We start from the raw sequence: 18,400 nt of genomic DNA on the forward strand, positions 1-18,400 counted from the left end.
CCACCACAGAAAGCTGTGGAGGCCAAGTCACTGAATATATTTAAGAACAAAATAGATAGACTTCTAGACTCTAAAGGTGTCAGGGTGTATGAGGAGAGCGCGGGAGCCTGGCGTTGAGATAGAGGATCAGCATTGATATTGAATAGTCGAATGGCCTATTCCTGCTATTTTCTATGTTTTTATGTTGCAGCCAGCAGTTTACTTGGGTTGTTCGAGGTGGATCTGTGTTCTTACTCCTGCCTTAATGCACGTGTTCCACAGTCCCCATGATCTCTGCATGGCTGGTCAGGGGTTTAACCCATTGAAATTCTATAAAGGAAGAGAAGAGATATTTTAATTCATGTAAAAAAAAAGACAATTTTTCTTTCATTTCTCTCACCCTCCATTGGACATCTCAGGGCAGTTTATAGCCAATGAAGCACTTTTGAAGTGTAGCACTATTGTAATGTAGGAGTTGTGACAGCCAATTTGCGCACTGCAAGCTCCCACAAACAGCGATGTATAATGGTCAGATAATCTGTGATAGTCTTTATTATTGTCACAAATAGGCTTACATTAAGAACAAAGAAAAGTAGCGCACAGGAACAGGCCCTTCGGCCCTCCAAGCCCGAGCCGACCATGCTGCCCGTCTAAATTAAAATCTTCTACACTTCCTGGGTCCGTATCCCTCTATTCCCATCCTATTCATGTATTTGTCAAGATGCCCCTTAAATGTCACTATCGTCTTTGCTTCCACCACCTCCTCCGGCAGCGAGTTCCAGGCACCCACTACCCTCTGTGTAAAAAAAACTTGCCTCTTACATCTCCTCCAAACCTTGCCCCACATACCTTAAACCTATGCCCCCTAGTAATTGACCCCTCTACCCTGGGAAAAAGCCTCTGACTATCCACTCTGACTATGCCCCTCATAATTTTGTAGACCTCTATCAGGTCGCCCCTCAGCCTCTGTCGTTCCAGTGAGAACAAACCGAGTTTATTCAACCTCTCCTCATAGCTAATGCCCTCCATACCAGGCAACATACTGGTAAATCTCTTCTGCACCCTCTCTAAAGCCTCCACATCCTTCTGGTAGTGTGGCGACCAGAATTGAACACTATACTCAATTGTGGCCGAACTAAGGTTCTATACAGCTGCAACATGACTTGCCAATTCTTATACTCAATGCCCCGGCCAATGAAGGCAATCATGCCGTATGCCTTCTTGACTACCTTCTCCACCTGTGTTGCCCCTTTCAGTGACCTGTGGACATGTACACATGACTCTCTGACTGTCAATACTCCTGAGGGTTCTACCATTCACTGTATATTCCCTACCTGCATTTGACCTTCCAAAATGCATTACCTCACATTTGTCCGGATTAAACTCCATTTGCCATCTCTCCGCCCAAGTCTCCAAACAATCTAAATCCTGCTGTATCCTCTTGACAGTCCTCATCGCTATCCGCAATTCCACCAACCTTTGTGTCGTCTGCAAACTTACTAATCAGACCAGTTACATTTTCCTCCAAATCATTTATATATACTATGAACAGCAAAGGTCCCAGCACTGATCCCTGCGGAACGCCACTAGTCACAGCCCTCCAATCAGAAAAGCACCCTTCCATTGCTACTCTCTGCCTTCTATGACCTAGCCAGTTCTGTATCCAACACTGCAATTAAGTTACTGTGAAAATCCCCTCGTTGCCACACTCCGGCTCCTGTTCGGGTACACTGAGGGAGAATTCAGCATGTCCAATTCACCTAACAAGCACGTCTTTCGGGACTTGTGGGAGGAAACAGGAGCATCCGGAGGAAACGCACGCAGACATGGGGAGACTCCCCACAGACCAGTGAATCGAACCCAGGTCCCTGGCGCCGTGAAACAACAGTGCTAACTACTGTGCTACCGCGCCGCCCTTTTGATATTGATTGAGGGATAAATCTTGGCCAAGGTGTCGGATAACTTCCCCACTCTTCCTTGAAAGCTATGGGATATGAAAGGGTAGGCAGTGTCTCTTATGCCTCATCTGAAAGGCTGCACCTCCAACAATGCAGCACTCCCTCAGTCTTATACTCCAGTGTCTGCTTTAATTTATAGGGCTGAAGTCCTGGAGTAGGACTTGAACCCACTTCAGTGTGAATCTGAGGTACTAGTGCTACGCACTGAACCACGGCTGATGCTTATGGAATATTAATAAGATATTCAACCATGGCAGGAAGCAGTGCATTCCAATGGAGCTTAATTCAGGGATCAACATGGCAGGGGAAGCAGTGATCATACCAAGATTTAAATGAACTAACAATTGGGACATGTCGGGCATCATAACCTATAAGGAAGTCAGTGGTGAATCAAACATTCGAGACCCGATGCCATGTTGTGTGTCTGCGTCTCCTACAGGGATTCAAGACGGGGTGAAGATTATGTTGGACTGTGCTCAAGCTGCCTTTGTGTCCTACGATAAGATGGTCATTTCCTTAAAGGGAGGAGAAATGTAAGTAATGGGATGTTGAAATTTCCTGTGTAGTGTGCTGTTTCCCTGCAATGTGAATCACAGTAAACCTCATTGGGATAGTTTGAAATCCCTTTTCCACGCTCGGGTGTAACACTGAGAATTTGAATTTAATCTGAAAAATCTGTAAATTGCTGGAGTGTTTGGGCAATCATTAAGTTGCCCCTTTCTTCCCCCCAAAATTGGGACATACCAGAGGCACAATGGAAATTCGCCCATGCTGAAGGCCAGCCAACTTGCTCGTTCAATTTGATGCTCTTATAAGGGTTAAGAGCTCCACAACAAAGGACTCAACTTTCTGGTAGTTGCCCAAGTTTTGGATCCGATCACTGTTCTTCACAGGCCGGAAAGCAGAGATTTCAATATTTCTCCTCTTCCCAGCTTGCTGATTGACGGATCCCTGGTGGCAGGTATTGTTCTGTTTCTTCTCTGCTGTTCGTAGGCTAGGAGGTCGCCGCTAATTCTAGCCACTAACCCATGGGCACTGAGAGCAATTGAAGTGCCCCTATTAACACCACCTTAAATGGACTAAGTGAGCATGGACTTGGTGCCGATTCTGGAACTTTCCCGGGGATACAGCTCAGCTGATCGCTGTCATTGACCTGATCAGCTGAGCCATGCAGGGGCTTCCGATTGATCATTATAGCTGAGATGGAGGCTCAGCATGCATCTCATCCTCCTTCAGTGCAATATGTTACTCATCCACCACTTGGTTGTACGGCAGTAGCTATTCATGTGTAACAGCATCTTTCACATATTTTGCCTACAGATTTAAAAAAAAAAAATCTATTCATGAGGTGGGCATCGCTGGCTGGGCCACCATTTACCGTCTATCCTTAATTGCTTTTGAGAAGGTGGTGGTGAGCTGCCTCCTTGAACCGCTGCAGTCCATGTGGTGAAGATACACACGCTGTGCTGTTGAGGAGGGAGTACCAGGATTTTGACCCAGTGATAATGAAGGAACGGCCGATATATTTCCAAGTCGAGCTGATGAGTGACTTGCAAGTTGAAGTAGTCCCATGCATCTGCTCTAGGTTCTTCCTCCGATTTATTGAGTTCACTATTTACAGCAGTGGAATATGGGTCTAACCTCTAGCTTGCTGTTGCAGTACCATAACTGTGCCTGAGCTATTGTCAACTGTGTTCGGACACTGGTGGGGTGAGAGACACTTATAAATCCAGATACTTTAGTTCATACTATTGGGCATATCAGAGTTTAATATCATACTGTGTTAATGGTTGTCTGCAGAACATCCTCTTTCATAATGATATGGAGCAATTTCAAACATTATCAGATTTTTACCTAACGGTTTTCATGTGTCCTGCAACTTTCCTCTGAAATATTTTGGTGATCCGTAATGTAAATAATGAAAATCCAATTTACTGTGTCCTTTCTCAATTCACTGCTTCCAATCGTGCACCAGGCTGTAAACTCCACTTATTAAAAAATACTGGAAACAACAGGTTAGGCAGCATCTGCAAAGCAAGAAACCGGGTTAATGTTTCCGGTTAGTAGTTCTGATGAATGAGCATCGATTTGAAATTTTAACTCTGTTCCCTCTCCACTAATGCTGCCAGACTGGCTCAGCATTTATAAAAGTAATGGAATCCCTACAGTGCAGAAGGAGGCCATTTAGCCCACCGAGTCTGCACCGACCCTCCTTAATAGCACCTTACGAGGGGCACACCCCGACCCTACTCCCATAACCCCAACTAACTGTTTTTGGACACTAAGGGACAATTTGACACGGCCAATCAACCTACCCTGCACATCTTTGGACTATGGGAGGAAACCGGAGCACCCGGAGGAATCTGGCGCAGACATGGGTAGAACGTGTAGACTCCGCACAGGCAGGGACCCAAGGTCAGACTTGGACCCCGATCACTGGTGCCGTGAGGCTGCAGTGCTAACCACTGTGCTTCCGTGCCACCTTCCTTTCCTCACTTTCTGTTTTTATTTCAAACTTTTGAGTAATTTCCTACAGTATCAGCTTTACTTGTGTGTCCTGACTTACTGTGTCTATCTGGATCTCATTGTCTGCAGCTATGTGTTGACCCTGATAACAGATGGGATGAGGAGCGTCCGTGCGTTCCACTTTGACAAGGCAGCAGCCAGTGTCCTCACCACCTGTGTAAGTTTTTAACACTTGGATGTATTATGTCGCTTAGTGGAATAAATGTAATTACATTTGAATATTTTACGCCATTATTTCCGTCCTGTAATGCTGCTGCATCCAAAACTGGATTGAGTAAAAACAAAAGTAGGATGAGTGCTCCTTGGTGAAGGCTTTGAAACTCCCCATACCCTGATCCCACACGTTTTTCTAATCCGTCAACACTGGTGTGTGTGAGCTGATGTGGGAATCATGCTGCACTACAACAACAATTTAAATTTATAAGTGCCTTGACATAATAAAATGCTGCACGGTGCCTATTTGAAGAGTGACAGCCATAATGTTGATAAACATGCCTGATTCTCCCTTTCCACAGATGCTGCCAGACCTGCCGAGTATTCCCAGCATTTCCTGTTTGTTGTTTTCTGTTCCTTGAATTTAGGAAATTGATAGGTGACCTGATTGAGTGTCATGGAGTAGATATGGAGAAACTATTTCCTCTGGCGAGGAATCGAGACAGGGTGGGGTGTAGTTTAATTTGTCAATAAATGTCCTCGGGGATGGGCAATAAATGCTGGCCCCAGCCAGTGATGCCCATATCCCATGGACGAATAATAAAAAATTGGAGAAATGCCAATCAGGGTAGTGTCGAGGCCCAACCATCTTCAGTCGCTTCATCAAGGACCTTCCTTCCAACATAAGGTCAGAAGTGGGGATGTTCGCGGATCACTGCACAATGTTCACCGTTTTTGGTGACTCAGTCACTGAAGCAGTCTATGCCAAATGCAGCAAGACCTGGAAAATATCCAGCCTTGGCATGCCAATCAATGGCACTACCATCGTGAATCAACTTCCTCAGTTGAATAGTCGTGTGTACCATCTGCAAGATTAAGGTTCCTTAAGTAGCACCTTCCAAACCCATGGACACTACCATCTAGTCGGACAGGGCAGCCGATACCTGGGAACACCACAACCTGGAAGTTTCCCTCCAAGCCACTCACCACCCTGACTTGGAAATATATCGGCCGTTCCTTCACTGTCGCTGGGTCAAAATCCTGGAACTCCCTCCCTCACAGCATGGTGGGTGTGTCTACACCACATGGACTGGAGGTTGAAGAAGGCGGCTCACCACCACCTCGAGGGCAATTGGGGCTGGGCAATAGATGCTGGTCTAGCCAGCGCCCTCTACTCTTGAATTAATTTAAAAAACAAAATCCGGAAGCAATCTTTCCTCACAAAGGTCAGTGGCAATCTGAAAACTCCCTTCCCCAAAAGGAAGCTGGGAATTGTTGGAGCTTGCAAGACTGAGATTCAGTTCATCAACCTGAAATGTTAACTCTCTATCTATCTCTGCATATGCTACCTGACTTGCTAAGTATTTCTCTCATTTACGGTTTTTATTTTGGATTTCCAGCATCTACAGCATTTTACTTTTATCATAATAGATTTTTGTTGAGTAAAGGTATTTAAGAATATGAAAGCCTTGCATTTAAATAGCACCTCTCGGAACCACTGAATGTCTTGAAGCTATTTGCAGCCAATGAAGCAGTTTTAGAAGTGTAGTCACTAATGTAGGGAATGCAGCAGCCATTGTACGCTCAGCAAATTCCCACAAACTGTATTTGGTTAACAACCACTTAACCTGCTTTCAGTCATATTGGCTGAGGGATAAATTTTAGCCAGGACACTGGGGATATTGGATAGACACATGGACGTTAAGGGAATAGTGTAGATTGGCTTTAGAGTGGTTTCATAGGTCGGCGCAACATCGAGGGCCAAAGGGCCTGTACTGCGCTGTTATGTCCTATGCCCCCTGTTCTTCAAAGTAGTGCCATGGGATCTTTTACATCCACCCAAAGGGCAAATGGGGCATTGGTTTAACATTGCATCCCAAAGATGGCACCTCCGTGGTGTAGCACGCCCTCAGTGCTACACTGGGGTGTCAGCCTTGGGTTTTGTGCTGAAGCCCTGTTGGAGGGACTTGGACTTGGAACCTTGTGATTCGGAAGAGTGCTACCAATCGAGCATAGCTAATGGTGGCACGGTAGACAGTGGTGAGCACGTTTGTTTCACAGGGACAGGGTTTGATTCCTGGATTGGGTCACTGTCTGTGCGGAGTCTGCACGTTCTCTCTCTGGCTGCATGGGTTTCCTCCAGGCGCTCCGGTTTTCTCCTACAAGTCCTGAAACGCGTGCGTGTTGGGTGAATTGAACATTCTGAATTCTCCCTCAGTGTACCCGAGCAGGCGCCGGAATGTGGCGACTAGGGGATTTTCACAGTAACTTCATTACAGTATTAATGTCAGCCTAATTGTGGCACTAATAAAGATTATTAATGCGATTAAATGGTTTTCATGTGGCTTGAAAGCTCAACTTATGATGAGTTGTACAAAACATTTTCCTTAAATATTTTGGTCCCTCATTTATTTTTTTTCAAAGTTTATGGAAAACAGGCTGGCAAATAGAGATACAGATCTGATTGAATAGTGGAACAAGCTCTTTCAGTTCCTGATCAGCCACATGAAAATGAAAAAATGAAAATCGCTTATTGTCACAAGTAGCTTCAAATGAAGTTACTGTGAAAAGCCCCTAGTCGCCACATTCCGGCGCCTGTTCGGGGAGGCTGGCACGGGAATTGAACCGTGCTGCTGGCCTGCCTTGGTCTGCTTTCAAAGCCAGCGATTTAGCCCTGTGCTAAACCAGCCCCACATGTATCAATAAATGGTGATTTTCAGCCTGCTTCCCATTTACTCACCTGTGTCTTTGGGGATTACTTTAGTTACTGGGTACGATGGTAATCAGTGCTGTTCCCTCTCTTGAACACTGGAAAGCAACACTTTTAGGTGAGATCCGTGTAATTTTTCAAATGGAATTATTCATTTTTTAAAAAAAAAATGTTTTTAAAATTCTCCTTTTTTACATTTTCTCCCAAATTTACACCCAACAATAAACAATAATCAGTAACTAATGTAATGTCAATCCCCATATCAATAACAATGATCCCATCCTCCCACCAAACATTAGCCCGCATGTTAACATAAACAAATGACAAAGAGGAATCAGGAATCACCCATAGTCACCATTAACACACACAGCCCCCCTCCCCCCAACCCTCCCAGCCCCCCCTAATGTTCGATGTGATCCAATTCTCGAAAGTGCATAATGAATAACGCCCATGAATTGTAGAACCCCTCCATCCTTCCCCTCAGATCAAATTTGACCTTTTCAAGCGTTAAGAATTTCAGCAGGTCCCCCCCCCCCCCCCCCCCCCCCCCCCCCCGCCACGAAGGGCACAGGGTGGAGAGGTTGATCTCCACCCTAACAGGATCCACGAGGCGAAGGCTACAACATCTGCACACGAGGTGAACCTGCTCCGGTTCAACCCTCTGGAGCACCTCACACCAGAACCCCTCCTCCATCCCCTCTCCCAACTCTTCCTCCCACTTTGCCTTGATTCCTTCTAGTGGCGCCTTCTGCTCTAACCGCCGATACTACCCCCTTCTCCAGTCCCCCTGTCACCAGCACCTCCTCCAGCAATGTGGAAGCCGGCTCTACTGGGAAGGTCTGTATCTCCTTTCTGGCAAAGTCTCGAACCTGCATGTATCTAAATATTTCCCCCTACTCCAGCCCATACTTCACTCCCAGCTCCTTCAATCCTGCAAAACGACCCCAAGAAACAAATCTCCATCCCACTTCCCTGACTCAAATCTATGGTTCCCCCGAATCGGCATTTCCCTTAAGCCTGCCCTCAACTCGAAGTGCTGTCGAAACTGCCTCCAAATTCTCAATGAAGCTATTACTACCGGACCCGCTGAGTATCTCCCTGGGCCGTTGGGAGCGGTGCTGTCGCTAGCGCCTTCAATCTCGACGCCCTACCCAAACTCTCCTCCATTCTGACCCATTGGGAGTCAACCCCTCTGACCCAGCTCCGCACCTTCTCCACATTCGCCGCCCAGTAATAATGCATCAGGTTTGGAAGACTCAAACCCCTGCCTGGCTTCCTCTGCGTAGTGGCACCTTTTTAATTCTGGCCACCTTCCCTCCCCATATGAACGAGGTAATCATCCCTTCAATTTCTCTAAAAAATGCCTTTGGCACGAAAATCGACAGACACTGAAAAATAAACAGGAATAGTGGCAGCACATTTTAACTGCCTGTACCCGACCCGCCAGTGACAGAGGGAGACCATCCCACCTTGCTAGATTAGCTTTCACCCTCCCACCAAACTAGAAATGTTGTACCTACGGAGCCCCCCTCCCCCCCAATCTAGAGCAACCTGCACCCCCAGGTATCGAAAGTGAGTCCCTGCCTTACGGATGGAAACCCCCCCATCCTTGTGCCCACCCCTAGCCGAGACACCACAAAATATTCACTCTTGTCTAGATTTAATTTGTACCCTGAGAAAGACCCAAACTCCCGAAGCAACTCCAGTATTCCCCCTATTGACACACTTGGTTCCGACACGTGTAATAACAAGTCATCGGCATATAAGGGCACCCTATGCTCTATCCCCCGCCGCACTATTCCTTTCCATACCCCCAAACTTCTTAATGTGATGGCCAATGGCTCAATCGCGAGTGCAAACAGCAGGGGGGACATAGGACATCCCTGCCTAGTCCCACGGTGGAGAGGAAAGTATTCTGAGCTGATGTTATTTGTGCGGACACTGGCCCTCTGCTCCTTGTATAATAACTTTACCCAGTCCACAAATCTGGGTCCAATTCCAAACCGCGCTCGAACTGCCATCAAGTACCCCCATTCTACCCGGTCAAACGCTTTCTCGGCGTCCAATGCCACAACCACCTCTGTTTCTTTCCCTCTGCTGGTACCATAACCACGTTCAATACTCTCCTAATGTTCGAAAAGAGCTGCCTCCCTCTCACAAGCCCTGTCTGATCTTCACCTATCACCTTCGGGAGGCACTCCTCTAGCCTACCTGCCGGTACCTTCGCCAATACCTTTGCGTCCACGTTTAAAATTGATATGGACCTATACGACCCACACTCCGTCGGATCCTTATTTTTCTTAAGTAACAGGGAAATCGATGCCCCCCCACAAAGTTTGTGGTAACACCCCCTTCCCTATCGCCTCCTCAAACATCCCCACCATCAACGCTACCGGCTTATTTTTGAATTCTTTATAATATTCCACCGGAAACCCATCCGTCCCTGCCACCTTCTCCGACTGCATCCTCCCAATCGCATCTTTTATCGCCCCCTCTAATGTAGCCCTGTCCCCCTCCCCTAACCTCTGGTACTCCAGCCCATCCAGAAATTCCTGCAGCTCCCGGCTTCCCCCAGGTGGCTCTGACCTGTACAACCTCTCATAGAATTCCTTAAAGACCTTGTTAATCTGATCTGGAGCTACCACCAACTTCTCTGTCCTGTCCCGCACCTGGACAATTTCCCTTGCTGCAGCCTCCCTACGGAGCTGACCTGCCAACATACGGCCGGCTTTCTCTCCATGCTCGTAAACTGCCCCCCTTGCCCGCCTCAATTGGCATAGCGCCTTCCTGGTCGATAGTCGGTCAAAGCTCCTCTGGAGTTCCTTCCTCTTTTCCAACTGCGCTGGGTCCTTATCTTCTGCATACCTGCTGTCTACCTCTGGCATCTCATCTATTACTTCTGACGTTCCAATCTCTCCTCTTTGAACGAGATCACCTCACCCCTCACCACTGCCTTTAAAACCTCCCAGACAACCGCCTTTGACACCTCACCCGTGCAGTTAAAACCGACATATTCCTCGATTACTTTTTCAATTTTGTCACAGCACCCTCGGTCCCCCAACAGTCCCACATCTAACTTCCACCCTGGTCTCTGTAACATCCCCTTCTCAAGTACCATAACCACCCAATGCGGAGCATGATCTGATTTTGCAGTTGCCGAGTACTCCCACCCTTTAACCCCAGCCAGCAGCGCCTTCCCCATCATGAAAAAGTCAATCCGCGAGTATACTTTATGGACCGCCGAGAAAAACGAGTACTCCCGCTCCCTTGGGTGCAGAAACCTCCCAAGGGGCCACCCCTCCCATTTCCACCATTAGCCCAACCAGTGCCTTCGCCCTCCCTGATGGGACTAGCGAGCGTGGCCGTGACCTGACCAATTTTGGCTCCTGCACCAAGCTCCAGCCCCCCCCCATCAGTTTGTGTGTGTCCAAGTCGGGGATGGCCCCACACACCTTCGCGAATCCCACATCGTCCCAATTGGGACCATATACACTTAGCAGCGCCACTAGCCTCCCCTCCAGCGCCCCTGTCACAATCGCATACCTGAATTATCCATTTGTTTGACAGTTTCCTTGCCCACTCCTGTGCACGAGAGATTGCCTCCACGTGACCATTGCAGAATGATCGAACTCAGGAGCTCCCCCTGAGGGAAATCACAGGCCCATTCCTCCATCAGCTTTACTAAGAATTGAGCAAGGTATGGTTTGGGTTGTTGCCTCCGCCAGTTAGTCTGAGCTAATGATATCTGTCTGCATTCACAGATGACCACGCTAGAACCAGGCTTCCTTTTCCTTGGATCACGTTTGGGGAATTCCCTGTTGCTCAGATACACTGAGAAACTGCAGGAAGCACCAATGGATGTTGGAAAGGATCGAGAGAAACAGGTATTAAAGACATAATTCTGCCCTCTGATTGACAGAGGATTGCAAATGCTGTTAAGTTCGCCAGGTAAAAGCACCTGTGTTGAAATGAGTCAGTAATTTTGGTAGAAAATATTGGCATGAGTACAAATCAAGATTCACTCCTAGCATGAAGAATTTCACATTTGACTTTGTGCTTTAAAGGAACTCTGTACCAATCTTTATTCATACACACGATTGCAAAGTTTAGTGGTGCCGGTATTGCAACTTGTTAGTGAGCTTATCTAGTGAACTGAGAGGTCCATTAGCAACCTCCAGGAAGTTGGTGGTTGGGTATTGATGGTGGTGGTGCTCCTGAAGGCTGAGAGCAGGAGGCTGAGCTGATCATTACCTGGTACCTATGTGGTGAGAATGTTACCTGTCACTTGGCAGCACTTGCCCGATTGTCATTCTGACCCTTCTTGAGGTGAAGCATTCAAGATTGTAAATAATTTGGATAGTGTAGCTGGAAGAAATTGCTGCCACTGACGAGAGCACCAGTAACCATGGGACACCGATTTTAGATCATTGTCAGAAAATTTTAACTCAGCAAGTTTAATGTGGAAAGAAGTCAATGAATATAAAAACAAGGGAGTTATGTTAAACAAAGCCTGTCCCATCATCTACAAGGCACTAGTCAGGTGTGTGAAGGACTACCCTCCAATTGCCTGGATGAGTACCGCTCAAGAAGCTCAATGCCAGGGCAAAGCAGCCCGCTTGATTGACACCCATTCCACAAACACTCAATCTCCACCACCAATGAAACTTGGGTGGCAGCCGTGTGTACCATTTACAAGTTGCACAGCAGGAACTCACTAAGGCTCCTTAGACATCGCCTTCCGTACTATGACTTCGTGAGAAGGGGAGTGAATAACAGGTAAGCTCCTTCTTTCTTTTTCTTTTTTTATCTAGAGGGGATGGCAGGGAAGGTAGTGCAATGTTCCTCCTGCAGAATGTTTGAGGTGAGGGACGCCGTCAGTGTCCCTGCTGATTTCATCTGTGGGAAGTGCACCCATCTCCAGCTCAGAAACCGCGTTAGGGAACTGGAGCTGGGGCTGGATGAACTTCGGATCATTCGGGAGGCAGAGGTGGTCATAGATAGAAGCTTCAGGGATGTAGTAACTCCGAAGAATAAAGATAGATGGGTGATGGTGAGAGGGGCTGGGAGGAAGCAGTCTGTACAGGGATCCCCTGTGGTCGTTCCCCTTAGTAACAAGTATACCGCTTTGGATACTGTTGGGGGGGGGGGGGGGGGGGGGGACTTACCAGGGGTCAGCCATGGGGTACAGGTCTCTGGCACCGAGTCTGTCCCTGTTGCTCAGAAGGGAAGGGGGGAGAGGAGTAGAGTATTAGTCATTGGAGACTCCATAGTTAGGGGGATGGATAGGAGATTCTGTGGGAACGAGAGAGACCCGCGGTTGGTGTTGCCTGCCAGGTGCCAGGGTGCGTGATGTCTCGGATCGTGTTTTCGGGATCCTTAAGGGGAGGGGGAGCAGCCCCAAGTCGTGGTCCACATGGGTACCAACGTCATAGGTAGGAAAAGGGATAGGGATGTAAGGCAGGAATTCAGGGAGCTAGGGTGGAAATTTAGATCTAGGACAAACAGAGTTATTACCTCTGGGTTGTTACCCGTGCCACATGCTAGCGAGACGAGGAATAGGGAGAGAGAGGAGTTGAACGCGTGGCTACAGGGATGGTGCAGGAGGGAGGGTTTCAGATTTCCGGATAATTGGGGCTCATTCTGGGGTCGGTGGGACCTCTACAAACGGGATGGTCTACACCTGGACCAGAGGGGTACCAATATCCTGGCGGGGAAATTTGCTAATGCTCTTCGGGAGGGTTTAAACTAGTTCAGCAGGGGCTTGGGAACCTGAATTGTAGCTCCAGTATACAGGAGGTTGAGAGTAGTGAGGTCATGAGTAAGGTTTCAAAGTTGCAGGAATGTGCAGGCAGGAAGGTGGTTTAAAGTGTATCTTCTTCAATGCCAGGCACATCCGGAATAAGGTGGGTGAACTTGTGGCATGGGTTGGTACCTGGGACTTCAATGTTGTGGCCATTTTGGAGACATGGATAGAGCAGGGACAGGAATGGTTGTTGCAGGTGCCGGGGTTTAGATATTTCAGTAAGCTCAGGGAAGGTGGTAAAAGAGGGGGAGGGGTGGCATTGTTAGTCAAGGACATTATTACGGTGGCTGAAAGGACGTTTGATGAGGACCCGTCTACTGGGGTAGTATGGGCTGAGGTTAGAAACAGGAAAGGAGAGGTCATCCTGTTAGGGGTGTTCTATAGGCCTCCGAAAAGTTCCAGAGATGTACAGGAAAGGATTGCAAAGATGATTCTGGATATGAGCAAAAGCAACAGGGTAGTTGTTATGGGTGACTTTAACTTTCCAAATATTGACTGGAAACGCTATAGTTCGAGTATCGTAGATGGGTCCGTTTTTGCCCAATGTGTGCAGGAGGGCTTCCTGACACAGTATGTGAATAGGCCAATGTGAAGCGAAGCCATATTGGATTTGGTACTGGGTAATGAATTAGGACAGGTGTTAGATTTGGAGGTAGGTGAGCACTTTGATAGTGACCACAATTCGATTATGTTTATTTTAGTGATGGAAAGGGATAGGTATATACCGCAGGGCAAGAGTTATATCTGGGGGAAAGGCAATTATGATGCGATCAGGCAAGACTTAGGATGCATCGGATGGAGAGGAAAACTGCAGGGGATGGGCACAATGGAAATGTGGAGCTTGTTCAAGGAACAGCTACTGCGTGTCCTTGATAAGTATGTACCTGTCAGGCAGGGAGGAAGTGGTCGAGCAAGGGAACCGTGGTTTACTAAAGCAGTCGAAACACATGTCAAGAGGAAGGAGGAGGCTTATGTAAAGATGAGACATGAAGGTTCAGTTAGGGCGCTCGAGAGTTACAAGTTAGCTAGGAAGGACCTAAAGAGAAGGATGTTACAAGTTACAGAGGGACATAGATAAGCTGCAGCGCTGGGCTGAGAGGTGGCAAATTGAGTTTAATGCAGAAAAGTGAGGTGATTCATTTTGGAAGGAATAACAGGAAGACTGAGTACTGGGCTAATGGTAAGATTCTTGGCAGTGTGGATGAGCAGAGAGATCTCGGTGTCCATGTACATAGATCCCTGAAAGTTGCCACCCAGGTTGAGAGGGTTGTCAAGAAGGCGTACGGTGTGTTAGCTTTTATTAGTAGAGGGATTGAGTTTCAGAGCCATGAGGTCATGTTGCAGCTGTACAAAACTCTGGTGCGGCCGCATTTGGAGTATTGCGTGCAATTCTGGTCGCCGCATTATCGGAAGGATGTGGAAGCATTGGAAAGAGTGCAGAGGAGATTTACCAGAATGTTGCCTGGTATGGCGGGAAGATCTTATGAGGAAAGGCTGAGGGACTTGAGGCTATTTTCGTTAGAGGGTTAAGAGGTGACTTAATTGAGGCATACAAGATGATCAGAGGATTGGATAGGGTGGACAGTGAGAGCCTTTTTCCTCGGATGGTGATGTCTCGCACAAGGGGACATAGCTTTAAATTGAGGGGCAATAGATATAGGACAGATGTCAGAGGTAGGTTCTTTACTCAGAGAGTAGTAAGGGCGTGGAATGCCCTGCCTGCAACAGTAGTGGACTCGCCAACACTAAGGGCATTCAAATGGTCATTGGATAGACATATGGACGATAAGGGAATAGTGTAGATGGGCTTTATAGTGGTTTCACAGGTAGGCGCAACATCGAGGGCCGAAGTGCCTGTACTGCGCTGTTATGTTCTATGACTGCTACCATCTTGCAACAGACACACGGGAACACCACCACCTGGAGGTTCCCCTCTAAGCCACTCACCATCCTGAGTTGGAAATATATTGCCGTTCCTTCACTGTTGCTGGGGAAAAGCCCTGGGACTCCCTGCCTATCAGCACAGTGGGAGTACATACACCACATGGACTGCAACGGTTCAAGAAGGAAACTCACCACCACCTGCTCAAGGGCAATAAATGCCAACCTAACCTGCGGTGCCTACATCCTAGGAATAAACTTTAAAAACGTGTATAGAACACGGGTTTGGCCTCAACTAGAATATTGTGTGCACGTCTCAGAGCCAGATTTTAATAAAGGTATAAAGGCATTGGAGCAAATGTAGATCCAACCTCGATTGCGGCCTGTGTGGAGTTTGCATGTTCTCCCCGTGTTTGCGTGGATTTCCTCCATGTGCTCCGGTTTAATCCCACAGTGCAGAGACGTGTAGGTTAGGTGGATTGGCCATAATCAATGTACGGGAATAGGACGGGACAGTGGGCCTAGGTAGAGTGTACTTTCGGAAGGTCGGTGCAGACTCGATCGGCTAAATGGACTCCTGCACTGTAGGGATTCTATGAATTCTAAAATATTTGCGTAAATGCTTCCAGACACGGGGAACTTCAGTTATGTAGGTAGATTGGAAAGGTTGAACCTGTCTTCCTTGGAGAAGAAAGTGTTGAGAGGAGATTAGACTGAGCAGGTAGGAGGATGGAAGAATCAAAAATGAGAGGGCACAGGCTATGGTAATGGGCAAAAGAAGGAATGGAGACACGTGGAAAAACTATTTAACACGGCTAGTATTTAATACACACTGAATATTTCCTAACAAGTTATAGAAAATGCTTAATCATATATGAATAAAGCACACGAGCGGCACGGTGGCACCGTGGTTAGCACTGCTGCCTCATGGCGCCGAGGACCTGGGTTCGATTCCAGCCCCGGTCACTTGTCCCTGAGGAATTTGCACATTCTCCCTGTGACTGCGTGCCCCCCCTCTCCCCCCACCACACAACAAAGATTAGCAGGGTAGGTGGATTGGCCACGCAAAATTGCCCTCTAATAAAAAAAAAAATGTATTAATTCAACTCTCCTCGACTTCAAATGGTAAAAACAAAATATATATTTACACTTTGGACTCAGAGTCAGCGCACGGCTCTCACAGGCAATGTTGTGTGCGATCAGCACGGACCTCAGTTCACTCGCCCTCGCTTTGCGTGCAAATCACTTCAGTCATACCAGGAGGGAAAAACTGCCTGGGTGGGAATCAGCGGAATGTGGCAACCCTACCCGGGGGCAACAGTCAACAAAATGGCTCGTGGGCCGCACCCAGAACCCTGATGGGCCCGCAGGTTGCCTACCACGGTTCTACGGGCACAGTGTTGGCATCACCCCACAAAGCAAACTGCTGGTACTGTCAAATCTAAAACTCCTTGGTTATCTAGTAGCACACAGGCCAAGATAAAGCAGAGAAAGAAAGCTTGTGACAATCGCAAAAAGTCATATGTTCGAAATCCTGGAGGAGTATAGCCAATATAGTGTTAAGTTAAAAAGAAATTGAGAAAGAAAGTTGGCACGTCAAATCAAGGAAATCCCAAAGTCGTTTCATCAATCCTTTAAGAGCAAGAGGATAACTAAGGAAAAGGTACGGTCCTATCAGATGTACAAGGTACCCGTTGATGCAGAAGATGTGAGCAAGGCTCTCAATGCGTACTTTTCGTCACTAAAGAGAGACGTTATACAGACATTCAAGTTCAAGAGGAGGAGTGTGAAATCATTGATGAAATAAGCATTATGGAAGAAGTAGAACTGGAGGGACTGACATCCTTGAAGGTTTATAAATCACCACGGCTGGATATATTGTATTCCAGGTTGTTGAAGGAAGCCAGGGAGGAAATAGCGAATGCCCTGAGGATCATTTTACAACCCTCACTAGATGCAAGCGAGGTACCAGAGGATTGGAGGTCTGTGAATGTTGTGCCATTGTTTAAAAAGGGTGCGAGGGATAGGCCAAATAATTCTATGCCACCCTGTCTGACTTCGGTGGTGGGCAAATTATTAGACTCAATTTTGAGAGCCAGGATAAACTGTTACTGAGAAAGGAATGGATTAATCTGGGGTAGCCAGGTTTTGTTCAGGGACATTTGTACCATACTAACTTAATTGAATTAATTGAGAAAGAAACAAGGAGACTTGATGAGTGTAGTGCAGTTGATGTGGTCTACATGCAATTTAGTAAAGCATTTGACAAGGTCTCACATGGCAGACTGGACAGAAAAGTAAAATCCTATGGGATGCAGGGCAATGCGGCCGGTTGGATCCAAAATTGGCTCAGCGACACAAAATGATCACGGATGTTTCAGTGAAGGCACGAGGGGCTGAATGGCCACCTCCTGCGCTCTGTACATGTGATTCTGTGTTGGGTAAGGACTGGTTAAGCTCTGCTTTTGAATACCCCCATGGTTGAACTTCCCACTAAAGCTCCACACCAAGGTCCACATTGAAGAGTGACCGCACGGGCTGAATTGTGGGAGGTGACTCGGACCTTGCATGTATAAACTGCCCCCTGCTCCCCACAAGAATCACTGTCCTCAGGGAGATGATTTAAAAATATATAGTGCAAGGGGAAAGCACAGCAAGGAAAGGACACTGGATTTTGAACAGTAATTGAGACGGTCATTCCTTCTGACCCCAGACTTTGGTTGGATTTGTTTTGTTCCACAGGAGGAACCACCCAATAAAAAGAAACGCCTGGATTTGTCAGCGGGCTGGATTGGTGAGTAACCCCTCAGTAATTTTCAATTGTATGTCTGAGGAGTGGATGCAAGTTATCAATACTTAAAGTGAAGTGAAACCCAGTGTGGTGTAATTAAATCAAACAACCTGGTATTCGACTTCAATGTATGTGATTTAATGGCCGAAACCTACTGAACCTCATGGGACCTGCCTTTTTTTTTCCATTTCCCTCCCACCAAAGCCAGAGAAGGATGGGAAGTGTATCTTAGAGCTCCTCTTCCTTGCTGTCCCCTTTCGTGCATCGCAACAATCAGTTTGAACGCTGTCAGCCCACTCTGCTGGGTAATGACACAATAGCCGGGGAGAGGGAGAGAGGTGTGATTGAAATAATGAACTTGCTGATTAGTCTTTCCTTTTTACGTTCCAGCTGGTGATGTTGCTTTACTGGACGACATGGATGAGATTGAAGTGTATGGGAATGAGGCCCAGTCTGGCACTCAGTTGGCCACCTATTCCTTTGAGGTAGGGTCTGATTTGCTGAATGTCACAGCTGATCAGTGGTGTGCTGAATGCTTCCAGTACATCTAAAGTTATCACCTCATTACCATGACTGAATGTGACATAGTTTAGTGTGTA

At 47.2% G+C, this 18,400-nt stretch overlaps 1 protein-coding gene across 2 annotated transcripts in view; it reads left to right on the forward strand.

Moving 5' to 3' along the window:
- Positions 1-18,400, forward strand: part of cpsf1 (cleavage and polyadenylation specific factor 1) — a 142,267-nt gene that overhangs the window by 34,057 nt on the left and 89,810 nt on the right. The window contains exons 10-15 of one of the 2 annotated variants that reach the window (XM_072507982.1): positions 2,377-2,470; positions 4,533-4,620; positions 11,088-11,210; positions 16,900-16,992; positions 17,753-17,804; positions 18,192-18,286. In XM_072507982.1, the coding sequence (XP_072364083.1) occupies positions 2,377-2,470; positions 4,533-4,620; positions 11,088-11,210; positions 16,900-16,992; positions 17,753-17,804; positions 18,192-18,286 (545 nt within the window). The remainder of the gene's footprint in view (positions 1-2,376; positions 2,471-4,532; positions 4,621-11,087; positions 11,211-16,899; positions 16,993-17,752; positions 17,805-18,191; positions 18,287-18,400) is intronic. The other variant, XM_072507983.1, reaches the window with a different exon arrangement.

The sequence above is a fragment of the Scyliorhinus torazame genome, chromosome 6 (assembly GCF_047496885.1).
Source record: "Scyliorhinus torazame isolate Kashiwa2021f chromosome 6, sScyTor2.1, whole genome shotgun sequence".
Classification (NCBI taxonomy): domain Eukaryota; kingdom Metazoa; phylum Chordata; class Chondrichthyes; order Carcharhiniformes; family Scyliorhinidae; genus Scyliorhinus; species Scyliorhinus torazame.